Genomic DNA, 16,230 nt, shown 5'->3' with positions numbered 1-16,230 from the left:
CTGTCTCTTATACACATCTAGATCTTTTTAACATCACAATAATTCATTATTAGACCTATAGTTGTTTTTTGAATTGTACTCCACAAATCTCAGCCGATACCTCGCACAACTGGCTAACGTCTCTATCTATTGTCGTGACGTCATGGCTCGCTGGCTCACAATTGTGATATTTCTCGCACTTGTGATCAAATAACACGCTGGCTCGCACTTTGGCAACACTCTTTGGCAGTCAACTCGCCCCTAGAAAACCCGCCCTTGGAAACTTGCCCCATAAAAAAATGTACACTTCCTAGACCATGTAGTCTTCAAAATAAAAATTGTAACCTTTGGTAATCAACTACATTTTCCACATACATAGAAATTTTTGAAACTTTATTAAAAAAAACCTAAACCATAATTCACCACACTATAGACACTTTTTGACAAAAATGAAAAATTACGACTTTGTTACCCAATGAATGTTCTAATATGGACAATGGGTCGTGTCTCATATTATTTGTTATAGTTTTATTATTCATTATTTTCACTTGACTCGCATAAATAATTTTGTTCGAAGAACATTTATATGCAGTTGTACTTCGCAGCACTTCACTTGCAACTTGCAATTTCTAGTTTTTAAAGCATGTATGAGAGTATTAAGATAACATTATACGTTATGTGTTTGTTTTCATGTAGTGCTTATTATTCAGTGGTACTTGGATGGTGTTTCTATTTCCTCTTTTATTACTTGGCCAATGATCTCCCTGATACATACGAGGAGAGCTCTAAAATATTCAATGACTTCGCTTTGGTAAGTTCGAAATTGGATTTATTTCACTTTGCAACGTGAATTCATTTACATTAGCTGCCTTCATACATAAAGTCAACAACACCAATTTTCATTTTTGCTCTTTTCATACTTCCAGCAAAAAAAAAATGAGCAAACATACAAAGAAAATTTCTGAGCAAGCATGTAAAGAACTAAAATACTATCTAAAATATAGGTATATATAATCATAATGAGACAATGGCAACATAGATGTAGGTGATAAGCTAAGGTACAGTAACAGAGTACATTCATGTACTAAAGCTGCAGTATTGTACAGTAGTGGTACTGTAGATGAACCACAGTGTGCTATGTAGTTTAGTGTAATTAATAAATATACAGCTTTTATGTAATTAAAAATTAATGCTTACACTTTTTTACTATATAGTGTATGTAAATATTTATATTATTTTGATTGAGTTTATTTATTTATTCTTCCTTTAAAGTGATAGCACTTTCAGATGAGCAGCACATGTTTCTTAAGTGGATCACCTGAAAAAACAAATATAAATAAATAACAGAAATACAAATCAAATAAAAATAAAATGAACAGAAAAAATTAAATAAATAAAAAAATCAATTGAACAGAAAATTAAAATGAAAAACCTGAAAATGCAAATGGATAGGCTTAGGTAATGTATCAAGGATGTTAAGATTTGGATGGCTAAGAATAAGCTTAAACTTAATTTGTGCTTCCAAGAGGCACTTAGAGCTTGATCACGTTAGACAGGCTTCTCTGTCACTTGGAGAACTTAAGATTCTACCCACTAACTCGGTCCGTAATCTTGGTGTCACATTTGATTCCACGCTGTCGCTCTCTAATCAAGTTCAGTCAGTTTGTAAATCGACCAAGTACCATATACTTAACTTATGGATGATTCGCAAATTTATTGACTATGACACCTGTCATGTAGCAGTTCGTGCACTTGTTTTGTCTAGAATTGATTACTGCAATTCATTGTACTCTGAGTTGACTGTAACTGATTCTCTAAAATTACAGAAGTTGCAGAATTCCGCTGCATGTCTTATTTTTAACATCCGATCCTCTCATACTCACACTTCACATCTTCTTTGTGAACTTCACTGGCTGCCTTTTAGGCAAAGGGTTTATTTCAAATTAATGGTTTTTGCTTTCAAATCACTGTCTGGCCTATGCCCACAACATATCTCTGACTTTTTACTTGTACGTAAAAAGCAAATTCGTACTAGATCAGCTTTGAATGTTAATTTCCATCAACCTGTCTTTAACAAGCGTATTGGTAACAAATCTTTTTCATGCGAGGCGCCACTCTTATGGAATAACCTTCCAGTGCACATTCGATCTTCACCATCTGTGGCTGTCTTTAGGTCTAACTTAAAGACTCATCTCTTTAACTAATTATCCCATTTTTATTCTTATTTTTATTGTTGCATTATTTACTCATGTTTACAAGCTTTGCCACTCCTTCTTTTGATTTGTTTACTTGTTCTGTGCTTGGGTTAGGCATTGATCACGGCTGCTTGTAGGTTGTGAGGTGCCTAAATATGTGGGGTGCAGCACTTCGTATATGCAAAGAAAGGCGCTTTACAAATGTTCTCATTGGATTGGAATGTGCAAGGGGGAGGGGCCTTGTGGTGAGATTGTATCCTCCAAATTGTATTAATAAAAATAAATGTTGTATTGCATTGTTAATATCAAAATAAATGAAATTTATCTGGTCAAATAACCTATCCATAGTATTGAACTTGATCAGAGGCAGGCTACATCTATTATCAGGTAACTATAAACCATTGCAGTTGTATTAATTTCACTCAACACCCAGTACAGTAAATTTAAGAAAACCTGGGGTCACATTTTAATTTAAAGAGACAACTTTATCTTTTAACAATAATATACAGGCCCGTATCCAGGGGGGGTGCGTTGGGTGCGTACGCACCCCCCCCCCAATCGAAAAACGTCCACTAAGTATAACCAAAAAAAATGTGACCTTGTTCCCAGAATCATTATAAAATGAAGTTCCCAGAATCATTATAAAATGAATCACATATCAGTAAAGTATTAAGTTTGTATGAATGTACAAATGAGTTACAATAAGAATACTAGAGCGCTGACTCCACACGCGCAATCTTTTGTACTGCCAGCAACATAACACAACAAACATACACACGTTATATGCACGTTGTCGTCTAGGTGTATCTTCCCCTAACTACCAGCCGGTATGTCAGTGTATAGCAATGAAGTCTTATCATGATGATCCTTTTATACAGTATACCCTGTCACAGGTTCAATGGATAGATAGCGTATACATACAGTATAATTATGCTTATATGTTTCTGTCGATGCCAAGAATAAAAATGTTGATTAATTTGTTTTTAAAATGCTTCTAGTTGTTTGAATCAGCTCATTTACAGTCGCTTTTAATCCACTCTTAATATCAAACTTTGCTATTATTCATTTAAAAGCAGAATTGATTTTGAATTTTTATTCGTAATGGTTACGAATTTTATACAGTAGTATTTTTCATTTGGGAAACAATTTGCTTGTTTCTCCATGTCCTCCACCAGTAATTTTTTTGATAGGCCCTATCGCTGTGTTCACGGACATATAGAGATTAACATGATAAAATGCCTTCAAATTAGTCTACTAGGACTAGGCCTGGTTGCTCGCTGCACTCGCAAAACGCAGTCCCCCCCTCCCATTCAAAAAGCTGGATACCGGCCTGATATAGATGACCGTGAAAATGACCAGGACACTTTTTTTTTTTTATCACAGTAGGCCTATACCAGTACTGTATTTCATCATCATGTATCATTTGGTTGTAATCCTAGGTATTCGCAAATCTAAAGCCTACTACCGGTACTGTAAAGTACCATACTAAAGTGCAGGTTAAATAACGCAATGCCCCTGACCCCACCTTAATATATATTAATGACCCTGTTGTTATTCATTCTGTTGTTGTTAAACTACTTGGGATGTATCAAGCAGGGTCAAAACCACTAAAATTTACCAATTAGCCAAATAGTGTATCGCCAACATTTTATTTATTATTAATCAAAAGTTACGAAAGTAATGACAAATATCACTTTTGATACATGGTAACAACAATGTAAAGTTAGAATGCTCTGAAATTTCAGCATTTAGGTATGATTACTTTTGGAGATATGGTTCATTGAATATTATAAACAGGACAATACATTGATGTCGCAAATCACTAAATTTAAATATATTGATATATAATTTTAAAATAAGGAGGTGTGTCACTTTAAAATCAGTTAATATAACAAATTTTGTTTATTGCCTACAAGAAAAAAAAATAATCAACATGATCACATTCTTTTAAGAATATCTTTTTAATGACTAAATTGTGTCGCAACATTTAATGAAACATACGTTACCTGTTCATGCAGTTGGACATATTATTATGCATACTCAATTAAAAATTAATTATTCATCATTAATAAAAATCAAGTGACTAAGTTTTTACTTCCTGGGTAAATTTTAGGGCAATATAAATCTCCAGTTTAAAGAAAAAATCTAAGAAATGGGTGTTTTGTCGCCCGTATACTTAAGAAATGAAACCTATGTTACCACCGTAGCCAAAAATAGAACGGTTGATGCACGCGAGATATTGGGTGTATGTAATAGCATTAAATCTGCATTTCAGGTAGTAAATTGTAGGTGGCTTCGGTGATTGCATCATATTTTTAACACACGACGAAGTTAAAATAAAACCTACATTACCGAAACATACATTACTGTAGTATTTACTATGGCCTATGTAAAATTAACTAAAATCATGACAAAGCGTCGACGTGCTTTGTAAACTGCTATTTGACGTTGAGGGGGTGTGGTTGGCAACGAGACACTCTTTACTTTGCGGCATAGTAGAAGTACAGTAACTTGTTGATATTTCTGAAGAAACCTGACTAAAATTTAGTTGAAGATAAGGCTTTTGTCATTTCTTTATAATAACTTGATATTTTTATACAATTAAATAGTACCTGAAAACGTTGCATTAAAACCTTGAAGGACTATTTGTTTTTACTAAAATAAAGTTTTCGATCAAGAACAGTTTCCTTGGGAGTTTACTGATTATTAACCATGTGATTAGATTGTAACGTATGTTTCATAATATTGTAACGTAATGTTTCAATTTTCAATTCGCTATATTCTTTGGCCTAGTACACTATTTTGAGAAAATTAGCCATTGTAAGCATGCACCAAATAGTCCTTAAACATACGCAGATTATATTCTGTAAGTAATATTTAAGATTTAATGATAAACACAAATTATTTACCACATACGGTATAATGGTAACGTAGGTTTCATGTCTCCTCCTCTTAATTAAAATAACTTTCTTAAAATATGATGTTAACAATGTGACAATTGCTTGTTTTTTAATCATCAACATGTTTACTTGAAAGTTACATTTGACAGTGAATTAGAATCTGAGTTTTCAATTCAATTTCTTCTCTCCAAATGGGGACTTTAGGTTCCGTAGGAGGTAACGTAGGTTACGTGCCTTGTATTGGGATTTAATTTGATATCTTGTTAATTTGACACTATTTGTTAAACACTTTTTGTTAGTTTCTTATAGATATCATAACAGTATATCACGATGGATACAAGAGCTTAGATTCAAGCTGACTAAAAAGTTAATGAAATTATGTGGTCTTCCATTTAGATTGCAGATCCAGAAGTTCGTTTGTAGCATGTTTGTCTATTGCTTAAATCCTTGGTGTGTTTTTAAAACAGGATTATTTTTATTTGATTGGTTAATGTTGGTATCTAATACTTGATGTTTTCGTAGATAAATGTTTTTGACAGGTTAAAGATGTTGGCACTTAACAATTTTGGAATATTTTTAATCATGAGTGTTTTTGTTTGTTGGAGATTTAACATACGTTACACTTCCTCGTAACATTCGTTATCAGTTTTGACCAGTACATTTTTGAAAATTTAACTAAGAACCTTTTTATGCAGGTTACAAGTGCATACAAGAAACTAAAGAGTTTAAAACAAATATCATGGGAATAATATAAAAAATATATGTGATATTTATGCATTTACCTTTAAATTTACCATCACAAAAATGCAGTTTACTCAATAAAAAATATGCAAAAGTGCCAAAAGAGTGTGATTATAGGAAACCTGTCTGCACACTATTGTGGAGAGCAACAGTGAAAGTATGTTTGCGATGCGAATTAGTTACCATGAACATTTTACATGAGAATTTTATTTTATAAACATATCGTAACGTAGGTTTCATGAATGATTTTTAACTGTTTCCCAATGTTGGTGACAAAAATAAAAGTTGACAAGATTACGTGTTCATATTTTTCTGAATCATTATTCAAATTGTCATAATTAATTTTTTGAGTTACAAAGACAATTTTGATTAATTTTTTTTTTTTTTCGAAATTTTTTAAAAGTGAATTGGCAGTTTTTAGTCGTTTTGACCCAGCAGATCTTGGTTGGGATTCTCAAATTAACTATTAAAGTAGGGAACAATAAACTTCATTATATACATACTCTTAAACATCTCGGTTTCCCTTCCGATTATCTCATCATGGTCTACCCAAGCGCAGTTTGATCAGTTCTGGAATATTGTATGCTGTTCTGGCTTGGAACAATGAGTTATGACAGCGCATCAATGTGCATTGAGTGTGCTTAGAAATGTGCTTGGCGTGTGATCTTGGGCCTTGGTTTTAATTCCAAATGTGACTATTGTGTCCAGTTCCTTATTTAATTAGAATGTTCAATGATTAGAATTTTACTTATTTTCTTGATGTATATAATGATGTTTTTTTTAATTTTCATTTTTTAGACATATTGTAAATTTAAAAATTTAATTCAGCATCTTTGCTGCACTTTATTTCTGTTTTAAAGTAGATTAGTTTAAATAAATTTACTGAATTAAATCACATAAAATTGATAAGAAGATGCACTTCCATTGATTCAAATTCTGATGGGGGATAGTATGATTTCTCAACAATTTATTATCTTTATACTAAAACATTTTAATTTCTTTTGATTACTATAGTATTCTGATTGGCCAGTTTTATTCCACTTTTTGGCTATAAGTTTTGCAGCATTGTCGATAGCATGGGGAGTCAAGTCCATTGAAATGGTCAACACAGCCACTGTCCCAATTTTCCTTGGTTTAATTCTCTTCACATTTATCTGGTCTCTAACACTGGATCAAGCTGCAGAAGGCATAAAGTTCCTCTTCACTCCTGATTGGGGTGAGTACTTCATTTAATTTTGTTGTAATTGGGGTGAGCATTATTCATTAATTAATTTTTGTTGTAAATGTTGAATAGCTTAACTCCTGATTAGGGTGAGTACTTCAGTCAGTTATGTTGTAATGTTGAGTAGCTTGTAACTCCTGATTAGGGTGAGTACTTCAGTCAGTTATGTTGTAATGTTGAGTAGCTTGTAACTCCTGATTAGGGTGAGTACTTTAGTCATTATGTTGTAATGTTGAGTAGCTTGCAACTCCTGATTAGGGTGAGTACTTCAGTCAGGTATGTTGTAATGTTGAGTAGCTTGTAACTCCTGATTAAGGTGAGTACTTCAGTCAGTTATGTTGTAATGTTGAGTAGCTTGTAACTCCTGATTAGGGTGAGTACTTTAGTCAGGTATGTTGTAATGTTGAGTAGCTTGTAACTCCTGATTAGGGTGAGTACTTTAGTCAGGTATGTTTGTAACTCCTGATTAGGGTGAGTACTTTAGTCAGGTATGTTGTAATGTTGAGTAGCTTGTAACTCCTGATTAGGGTGAGTACTTTAGTCAGGTATGTTGTAATGTTGAGTAGCTTGTAACTCCTGATTGGGGTGAGTACTTCATTTAGTTTTGTTGTAATTGGGGTGAGCATTATTCATTAATTAATTTTTGTTGTAAATGTTGAATAGCTTAACTCCTGATTAGGGTGAGTACTTCAGTCAGTTATGTTGTAATGTAGAGTAGCTTGCAACTCCTGATAACGGCTTTTTCTGAAATATATTATTTCTATATTTGAACTATCATTTTAAACATGTAGCTGTACTATTGTATAATTATTATTATTATATCAATTAGATATTTATTGATAATTACTATGGTGATTATCATGTTAGTAGTTTCTCCTATTTTTATATTAGGTACTCCCATTCCTCAGAATATTTATTTTTTATGGTGTTATTATTATCATCATCATCATCATTATCATCACCATCATCATCATCATAATCATCATCATGATATTTATTTATTTATTATTCTTTTATTATTATTATTATTATTATTATTATTATTATTATTATTATCATTATTATTATTATTATTATTATTATTATTATTATTATTATTATTATTATTATTATTATTATTGAGGTGAACAATGATTGTGATCAAGTACTTTTTTTCATAGGTGAATTGAAGGAAGCAAGGTTATGGGTAGATGCTATAAGTCAGAATGCATTTGACACAGGAGCAGCCAGTGGGCTTTTCATGTCATATGCTGCCTATATGACGGCTGAGCATGGCATTGTCAAACTTGGTGCTCTCATTCCAATGGGCAATAATTTTGTCAGGTACTACATTTTAGAGTGGCTCATTATAATGCCAGTGATGGATCCAGGATGCGGGGGAACAAGGAGAAACAAGGAAGGACCAAGGGGCATCCACTGGGAAACAAGGATGAACCAATGGCCATCCACTGGGGAACAAGAAGGAACAAGGGAGAACCAAGAGACACCCACTTGTTTAAATACACATAGAAAATTTGAATTTTGACACAGTGAAAATAGCAGGCACAAAATGTGAAACCTGTTGTACACATCAATATATTATCCCCTGTTATCCCCTTCCCTTCTGGATCTACCAATGTGCATACCATTATCACCTGTGTCTTAGCATGGTGTGTTGAGCTTTTTGTAGTCAGATGTGTTGTCCTTGTCCCTTCTTGCTATCATGCTTTTTTTAATACTTTCTTCTAGTCTAATTATTATAAGAACTGTTTGAGTATAAGTCAATTTAATCTTTCTTTACTATCAACAAAAAAAAAGGATTTTAACAAAAATTGAGCCATAATATTTATCACAGTATTATCGCTTTTAGTATGTTACATTTTATCCTTACATACCATAGTATTCTGAGTGTAAGCCCATCTTGTAACTTGCATTCTACTTTTATATACAAGCATTTACATGGAAACAACCGAAGGCATGATTTGAATGAAAATGCTTTTAACAAGAACTAAGAAGTTATCGTTTCAATTTAAGGGCAGTCTTGAAAATTCAGTTCATTTCAATTCAATAAAACTTTATTATCCCACAATGGGGAAAGTTATTTGGCCTTGACAGAAAAATATACAAGCAATAAAGATATACACATAAATAAACAGTATCCTCAATTAAAAATCAGTTTAAAAATGTTTAAAAATTAATGCTTAAATTTTGATATCTTGATTAGATTTCTTGTATTATCCTTTTGTAATGCTTCTCCAAACATGTAGAAATAAAATCAATCCAGCTAGTGATGGATATCTAATTACCATCCTGTATACTAATTAAATACTGCTTAACAAAAGTGTTTGTGAAATGGATAAAGTGATATCCTATTTTAATATGCTAGAAAATAGTTATTTTGTAGCGAACACTGGTTTAGAAAATGCTTACAAGAAAGCAATTTATTAAAATTTTTTTCGATTTGCAAAGGCAATTTTAAAACTTACCTGTTGATTGGATATCAGCCATTTGAAGTTGAAAATTAAAGTGATCCAGCTACTGTAGATGTGAGCCATCTGAGCAAATCTTTTTGTATTATTTGGATAGCTTTCCATGTAAAATGTTGTGATACCAGTATTGTCAGAGTGATGATAATGTGTTGGGTTTCAAAGTCTGGTTTTAAATAGGCCAAAAATGTCCTTCAAACCACGCCATTTTTCGATTAGGTCTTTCATTCCTCAAAAATTATCATTTATAGCAATAAATTCTTTCAAATAAAATACTCAGCATGCATTCTTTTGTAATAATATTCAAGTAGACCACTGTGGTATCTTTTGTTTCTGCACTCTATTGTTTATTGTTATTCATCAATTTGTTTAGCAAATCATAATCAGCAACAGGTGATCAGAATTTTTATTTTATTTGTACAGAATTTCATGTTTTCTATTACAGCAATGACTTTATGCAATTTCCCTTTCTCTTCTCAGCAGCCCTCTACATTCCCTTTCAGCCATTAAATTTTAAGATTTCAATGCATATCAATGTTATGTATTGAAATTAGCGCTACTCACTTTAAATATCTACTCTGAAATTGTTGTGTCCCCCACTCCTGTTTGAAAAATTATGGATCCACCTCTGAACTTTGTTTATTTGTAAGTACTGGTAGAGCAAATAATTGGTTGCAAAATTGTGCAAAAAAGCAGAAGTAACAGGAATGTCAACACCCAGCTCAGTTGTACCATGGAGGTATAAAAATAAAAAAATATTTTTATACCTCCATGGTTGTACAAGATCTGGGCTGAGTTTAAAATGTGGTGGCAACTCTAGATGCCTGGATAAAAATGGCACACAGCTCACACCTAAAATTTGGGTTGGGAGGGGAGGAGTGTTAACAGGGGATCTCCCCTCTACTGGTTATAAATGCTAGGCTATTATTATTATTATTATTATTGACCAATTAAAACAAACGTAAGAACATTCAAATACCATTTTTTCCTCTGATTCACAGATTTTCAACTGGACTTGCCAATTTTCAACATGCTATTTTTATTTGGGTATTTTGTTTGTTAATGACATATCCTAGGTACTCCTTATGATTTGTATAAAACAAAAAGGTGGCTATGTAACTGTATTTTTATCAACAACCTAACATAGCACATAGCTGTGCTAAATAATATAGTAATAAAATAAGCTGTTATATCATTTCATTTATTTATCTGACTATGATTAACATGATAAAAATTGGCTAGGGACAGTTATAGAGGAAATAATCTGTAGCCAATTAAACATAACTGTTTAACTGCTTAGTAAAACCAGGCAGACAACATTTGAGAGGTATTTTCGATCACAAACAAACTTCGCAAATCCTTCTTCTTTTTGTAAATCATAGAAATTGTTTGGGTCAATTGTAGCATAGGAACAGAAAATTATATTTTCAATTACAGTATCATCAATCGTCTGTTGCCAAATTCCTATCCAGCTTTGGTAGGTGACACTCATGGCTGGTGTAGTAAGTTGTATGTTATCCAGCCTATCAGACGCGTATATAGCAGAATCAAATGAAGACGAGTTGTATAGGGCTCTGTATGCAGTATAGATAGGTTTATTTGCGAGTGTAATTATTTACAAATTTAACACGATTTTTGTTTTTTTTTAGTAGGTCTCTGCTTTCATATAGCTGGGTCTCTGTTTTCGAGTATCGATTACGAAAACAGGGACCCAGCATTCAAAAACAGAGACTCTAGGTGTGTCTCTGTTTTCAAGTGTGTCTCGGGTCTCTGTTTTCAAGGTCTCTGTTTTTGAGACACTTGATCGCCCACACAAGGAAGGAGTGCACAGTCATTTGTATAGAAGTCACCGCTGAGATCATGGTTGATGCAGTTTGAATTGCAGTCAACCAACCAACCAAAACCACTCCCCAACCCTAATGATACCATGCTTGTAACCATTTATTTACAACCATGGTTTTAGCCCCAATTCCAGCTGTGAAATTTTATTAAACATGTTTTTTAATAACTGATTAAATAATCGGCAGATACACCATTGCACTTGCCAGAAGCCCTCTATTTGATCCAATACATGTTGACTGTTAATAGTATATATCATTAATTCAAATATCATTGCAGATATGCTTGCTGATGCAAGGCTGTGGACTGATGCATTGATTCAAAATGGATTTGATGTCGGTGCAGGTTGGGGATTGTTCCTCACTTATGCCATATATATGAGAGCAGACATAGCTTTAGTCCCCATAGGTCTTTTTACTCCACTAGGAAATAACATTGTAAGGTACAGAATATTTACCTTATGGTGAATTTATGGTACACATCTGTTTATGGTACAATAGCCTATTTACACACAAATGCAAACATGGTAGATATGTATTTACATACTCCAGAATTTTGTGAGACAGGGGCAGGCTCAGTGAGATATTGGCGCATAGCACCATCCGAGGGCCGTAGACCTGCGCTGGGGGAGGGGGTTCTCCCTCCAAAACGGTTTTTTAAAAATGGAACGGAAATGGCACTTACAGACTGACAGAAAAAGGCATAGGCTTTTTTTTTTGGTCTGAGTGCATAGCAGGGTTTGGCTGGTGTGAGTGGAGGGATTCGCTTGCCCAATGTGGGAGGGGGACTTAAGACCCCTGCCCCTACTGTTTCCGCTACTGCCTGCAGCACTTCTTGCCCAAGTTTGTTTCATGGAGGGATGTTCCTTGGTGGGTTAGTTATATCTACTGTATGTGCTTACTCCCTGTTCAAAATCAGGTATATCTGTGTGTTTGGTTTTCAGAGTGGCCCTGGTTAGTGGGTATTTAGGTGTATTAACAATGGGGTGTGACTGTTGGGTGATAATCTAAGGGTAAGCTTGCTGGGAGAATTAAGTGATGGTCATTGTTTTCAATTTCAGACTAAATTGGTTCATGTTAAAAATAAGACCATTTTGTACTGGTGACTGTACATTATCTGAATTCTGAATTGCTTTTCCATTGTTGCTAAACTCATTTGTTGTTCAACTCAGGGCTGCAGTTTAACAACCCATAATTTCCTTATGCAATACACCACACTTACCTGTGCTAGCGTCTTGATCACTTAAAGGATAAAGAAAGATGTCGCTTCCTTATGCAATACACCACTGCAGTTGCCTGCACTTACTTTGCTTTTAGCATCTCGATCACTTCAAGATGTCACATATTATTTCTGTTACATTATTCCATAAACTGCATCTTGTACATGTAATTTCAAAGCATGATATTGGTCTGTCTGTTTGCACTGCATGACACTTGGTAAACATTGTGTTAGCACATTGATTGTTTGCATGATGAGTCCATTTATGAGAAAAAACTATATGTAGCAAAGACAAGCCAAACCAGTTACTCATTGCAAATCCTATTTCAGAGATAATGGCCAAAACATGATGGAATGTCAACATTTTTTTAATTCTATTTTATTACACTAACCTAACCTTTATATATCTACAGTATATATCATGCTATGATGTTATTTTAATCATTTTCAATGTCAAAGCAACAATTTTTAACGATTTAGTGATGGGTTTCTGCTGGGGTTTCTGTCTGAGAACAGTGGCGTCGAGAGCCAGTAAGGGCCCCGGGGCAACACCTCACATGGCCCCCCCCCTTCACTGGGACCCCCACTCGGCCGCTCCCCAAATTAAGTCTTCTCCTAAGACCCTATTTGTCCATGTCCATCCATGTGATTATTTTTTTGCAAGGTAGATGTATCAGAATAATCTGATGAATAAACGATAATAATTATATATATAATACACGTATATACATACCACTTTGCATCTGGTTTGGAACGGGAGAGCATTGGGTGTACTTTTCCCCTGGGGGGGATTATTCATCTAATAAAAATACAGAAAGACTGAGAAAGACGCCCATAAAACCATAATGTAGAGTTTCTTCTGACAACAAAAGTTTTCATCCTGGCTTGGGCTCGGGCCCTATGGAGATTTTGTTTTTACCCGAAAATTTTCGCTGCCCTGTGGCCCCCCAGTAGACCTGGGCCCCGTGGGCAGCGACCCGACCCCCCTCTCGACGCCACTGCCTGAGAAATACCCAAAATCATAAACTTTGAAGGCTGATTTCTCAAATATTGTTCTTTAAACAGCTGTATGTCTAAACTCCTGCAACTTCATAACGAAATGTCGAGATTTTAATGATTCTTTTACCATTTTATAGCTCACATTTTATTCTTTAACCCTGTAGCAATAACTAAAAATTGATTTTTACGATGAGTGCCTGATTTGGCTTGTCTTTGCCACATATTAGTATGTGCTGGATTGCCTATTTGTGCTGTAGACTTGGTTTGGGTGCTGCTAAGATTTGCCTCACAGGACAGCTAGAACATTTCCAACAAAGTATAGTCACTATTAGGTGAATATGTGGTGGGGCCTGGCTCCTTTTTGAGACATTTTAGCACAATAAGTTTGTCCCAAGTTGTGGCTGACAGCAGGTTTGGCCTGTCCAGTGCCTCTTTTAAAGCCTGCCCTAATGGTGCAAACATTTGTACTGAGAAAGAGATAATTCAGAACAAAATAAGGTTATTAAATGAGATATGCAATGCCTTTTGTTAAATAATTTGTCAATTTTTCAAATTGTTTAGCTTGACTTGCGGTATGCTTACATATGCAACTGTCTTCTCCTCAAGACTACAGGCTAATGACACAATAGAGGAAATTGTGGTTATTCTGAAGGAAAACGGCCCTGCTAACACAGGATTAACATTTATATGGTAAATATAATATTCACACAGAATATTATTGATATTGGTTTTACGTTGTCTTCTATTTAAACAGTAAAACATAAAATGATTAGGTGAGGAGCTCTAACTAGCAAAATAATGTAATTTTGATTAGGTGCTCACCTTTGAAAAGGTGATTTTTAACTACTTGAGCGTGATTATTTGGGGACGAAAGGGGGTGTGAGTATTCTTTGGAGGGGCGTGTGCGTGCCACCTAGATACGCCACTCCAAACTTTTTCTTCACTTTTTGTAATGTTTAATTGTGTTAATAAAAATACTAATAATTCCTCCCCAGAGGAATTAGGGACTTCAATAGTAAACATCAGAGGTAGAGGGTTTTAGTGTGGGTGGTCAGTATTGATTAATAACAAGTTAATACAAATATATCATAACTATTATTATTATTATCATTATCATTATCATCATTATTATTATTATTATTATTAATAGTTTTATTATTACTAATATTATTATTATTATCTTTATAATAGTAAATAGTCTTATGCTTTTTCACATTGTTGTATCCAGCCATGAAATTTCCCCGTAGCGGGAGGAATATAGTATCCTTGTATCCTTGTACTATAAATCTAATGTTGATAGGATTATTCGCATTTGACATAGTGGCAAATATAAAATACAACATGATAATTGAATCAAGATTGCTTTGGTTTGATAGGTTTCCATTACTATACAATACTATCAGTGGTGGCCGTGTATTAGCTATACTGTTTTTCTTCGCCTTGTCGTTGGCGGGATTGAGCTCCATGGTAGCTAATGTTGAGTTATTTGTTCACAATGTTAAAGATCTTGGAGGTAAGTTATTATGACACAATTATATTTGAGATAATTTGTTAATTTGTTAGTTACTGAAATCTAATTACTATTGTTGATTGATGCATTTTAGTGTTTTTCTCTGTTACAAAAATTGTTGTTTATTATATTCATTGTAATTTCTTTACTTTATTTTATGTTTTCAACAGTTAATTACTTATAGAATAGTGTAATATGCAAGATCTGTAAGTTGGTTTTAATGCTTAATTATAGTTGGAGATGTTTTTTATAGTGAAAGCAGTTTTGTTGGATCGGTCTCTGTGAATTCTGTTTTTGATCAAGAGTGGGAGCTGCAAGTGGCTTAGGATGGATACAAGCAATCTAAAGATTGCTGTTAATTTTGAATTGTAGTGGTAGCAAATTATTCATTATTTTCTTCATATTCCAGATATACATCAGAACCACTTGTACTGGGTATGAATTTAATGTAATTGTGATGTACAGTAGTTTGTTTTTTCTGTCTTGTGGTCTGTATTTCTCAGTCAGGTGTACTTGATAGGTAGGCCTTTACATTTTGAAAAATCATCAGTCATAGAAGTATTGAATAAACAAGATTATACTCACAATTGTAATTTAATAATACTTATATAACTGTTCTGTGTACAGAAATAATTCTGTGTTAATTTTGTGTTAATAGAAATAATTACTGTATGTACCCAAACAATTTTTACTGTCAAACTATTCTGTGTACAGAATTAATTTTTCGTTAACAGTAATAATTAAGTACTACAGAATTGTTTTCTGTAAACAGTTTTCAGTTTGTTTTCTATAACTGTTCTTTGTACCGAATTAATTCTTCGTTAACAGTAATAATTAAGTACTACAGAATTGTTTTCTATAAACAGTTTTCAGTTTTTTTTCTACAACTATTCTGTGTACAGAATTAATTCTTTGTTACCTGTAATAATTAAATATTACAGAATTGTTTTCTAGAAATATTCTGTAAAAGATTTATTTTTCTGTAGAGGTTTATTTAAATGTTTATGTGAAATTTATAATAGGTTTCGTTTGTCTAATATTGATATTGATATTTTTTTTACACAGTTTAAATGCTGTCTCTTATACACATCTAGATGTGTATAAGAGACAGCGTATATACATACCACTTTGCATCTGGTTTGGAACGGGAGAGCATTGGGTG

General features: G+C 33.5%; 1 protein-coding gene across 2 annotated transcripts in view; it reads left to right on the top strand.

Moving 5' to 3' along the window:
- Nucleotides 1–602: 602 nt before the first annotated feature.
- LOC117119319 (sodium- and chloride-dependent GABA transporter ine-like) overlaps nt 603–16,230 on the top strand; it is a 22,263-nt gene continuing 6,635 nt past the window's right edge. The window contains exons 1-5 of one of the 2 annotated variants that reach the window (XM_033264102.1): nt 603–790; nt 6,830–7,031; nt 11,621–11,783; nt 14,120–14,248; nt 14,935–15,071. In XM_033264102.1, coding sequence (XP_033119993.1) covers nt 623–790; nt 6,830–7,031; nt 11,621–11,783; nt 14,120–14,248; nt 14,935–15,071 — 799 coding nt within the window. In that variant the 5' untranslated portion in view covers nt 603–622. Of the gene's footprint in view, nt 791–6,829; nt 7,032–8,197; nt 8,361–11,620; nt 11,784–14,119; nt 14,249–14,934; nt 15,072–16,230 lie in introns of both variants that reach the window. The other variant, XM_033264101.1, reaches the window with a different exon arrangement.

This window comes from Anneissia japonica, unplaced genomic scaffold (assembly GCF_011630105.1).
Source record: "Anneissia japonica isolate Jap-2015-1 unplaced genomic scaffold, ASM1163010v1 scaffold218054_len391659_cov197, whole genome shotgun sequence".
In the NCBI taxonomy this organism is placed as follows: domain Eukaryota; kingdom Metazoa; phylum Echinodermata; class Crinoidea; order Comatulida; family Comatulidae; genus Anneissia; species Anneissia japonica.
The sequence above is the reverse complement of the archived record's forward strand: the minus strand, read 5'-3'. Positions and strand labels throughout refer to the sequence as shown.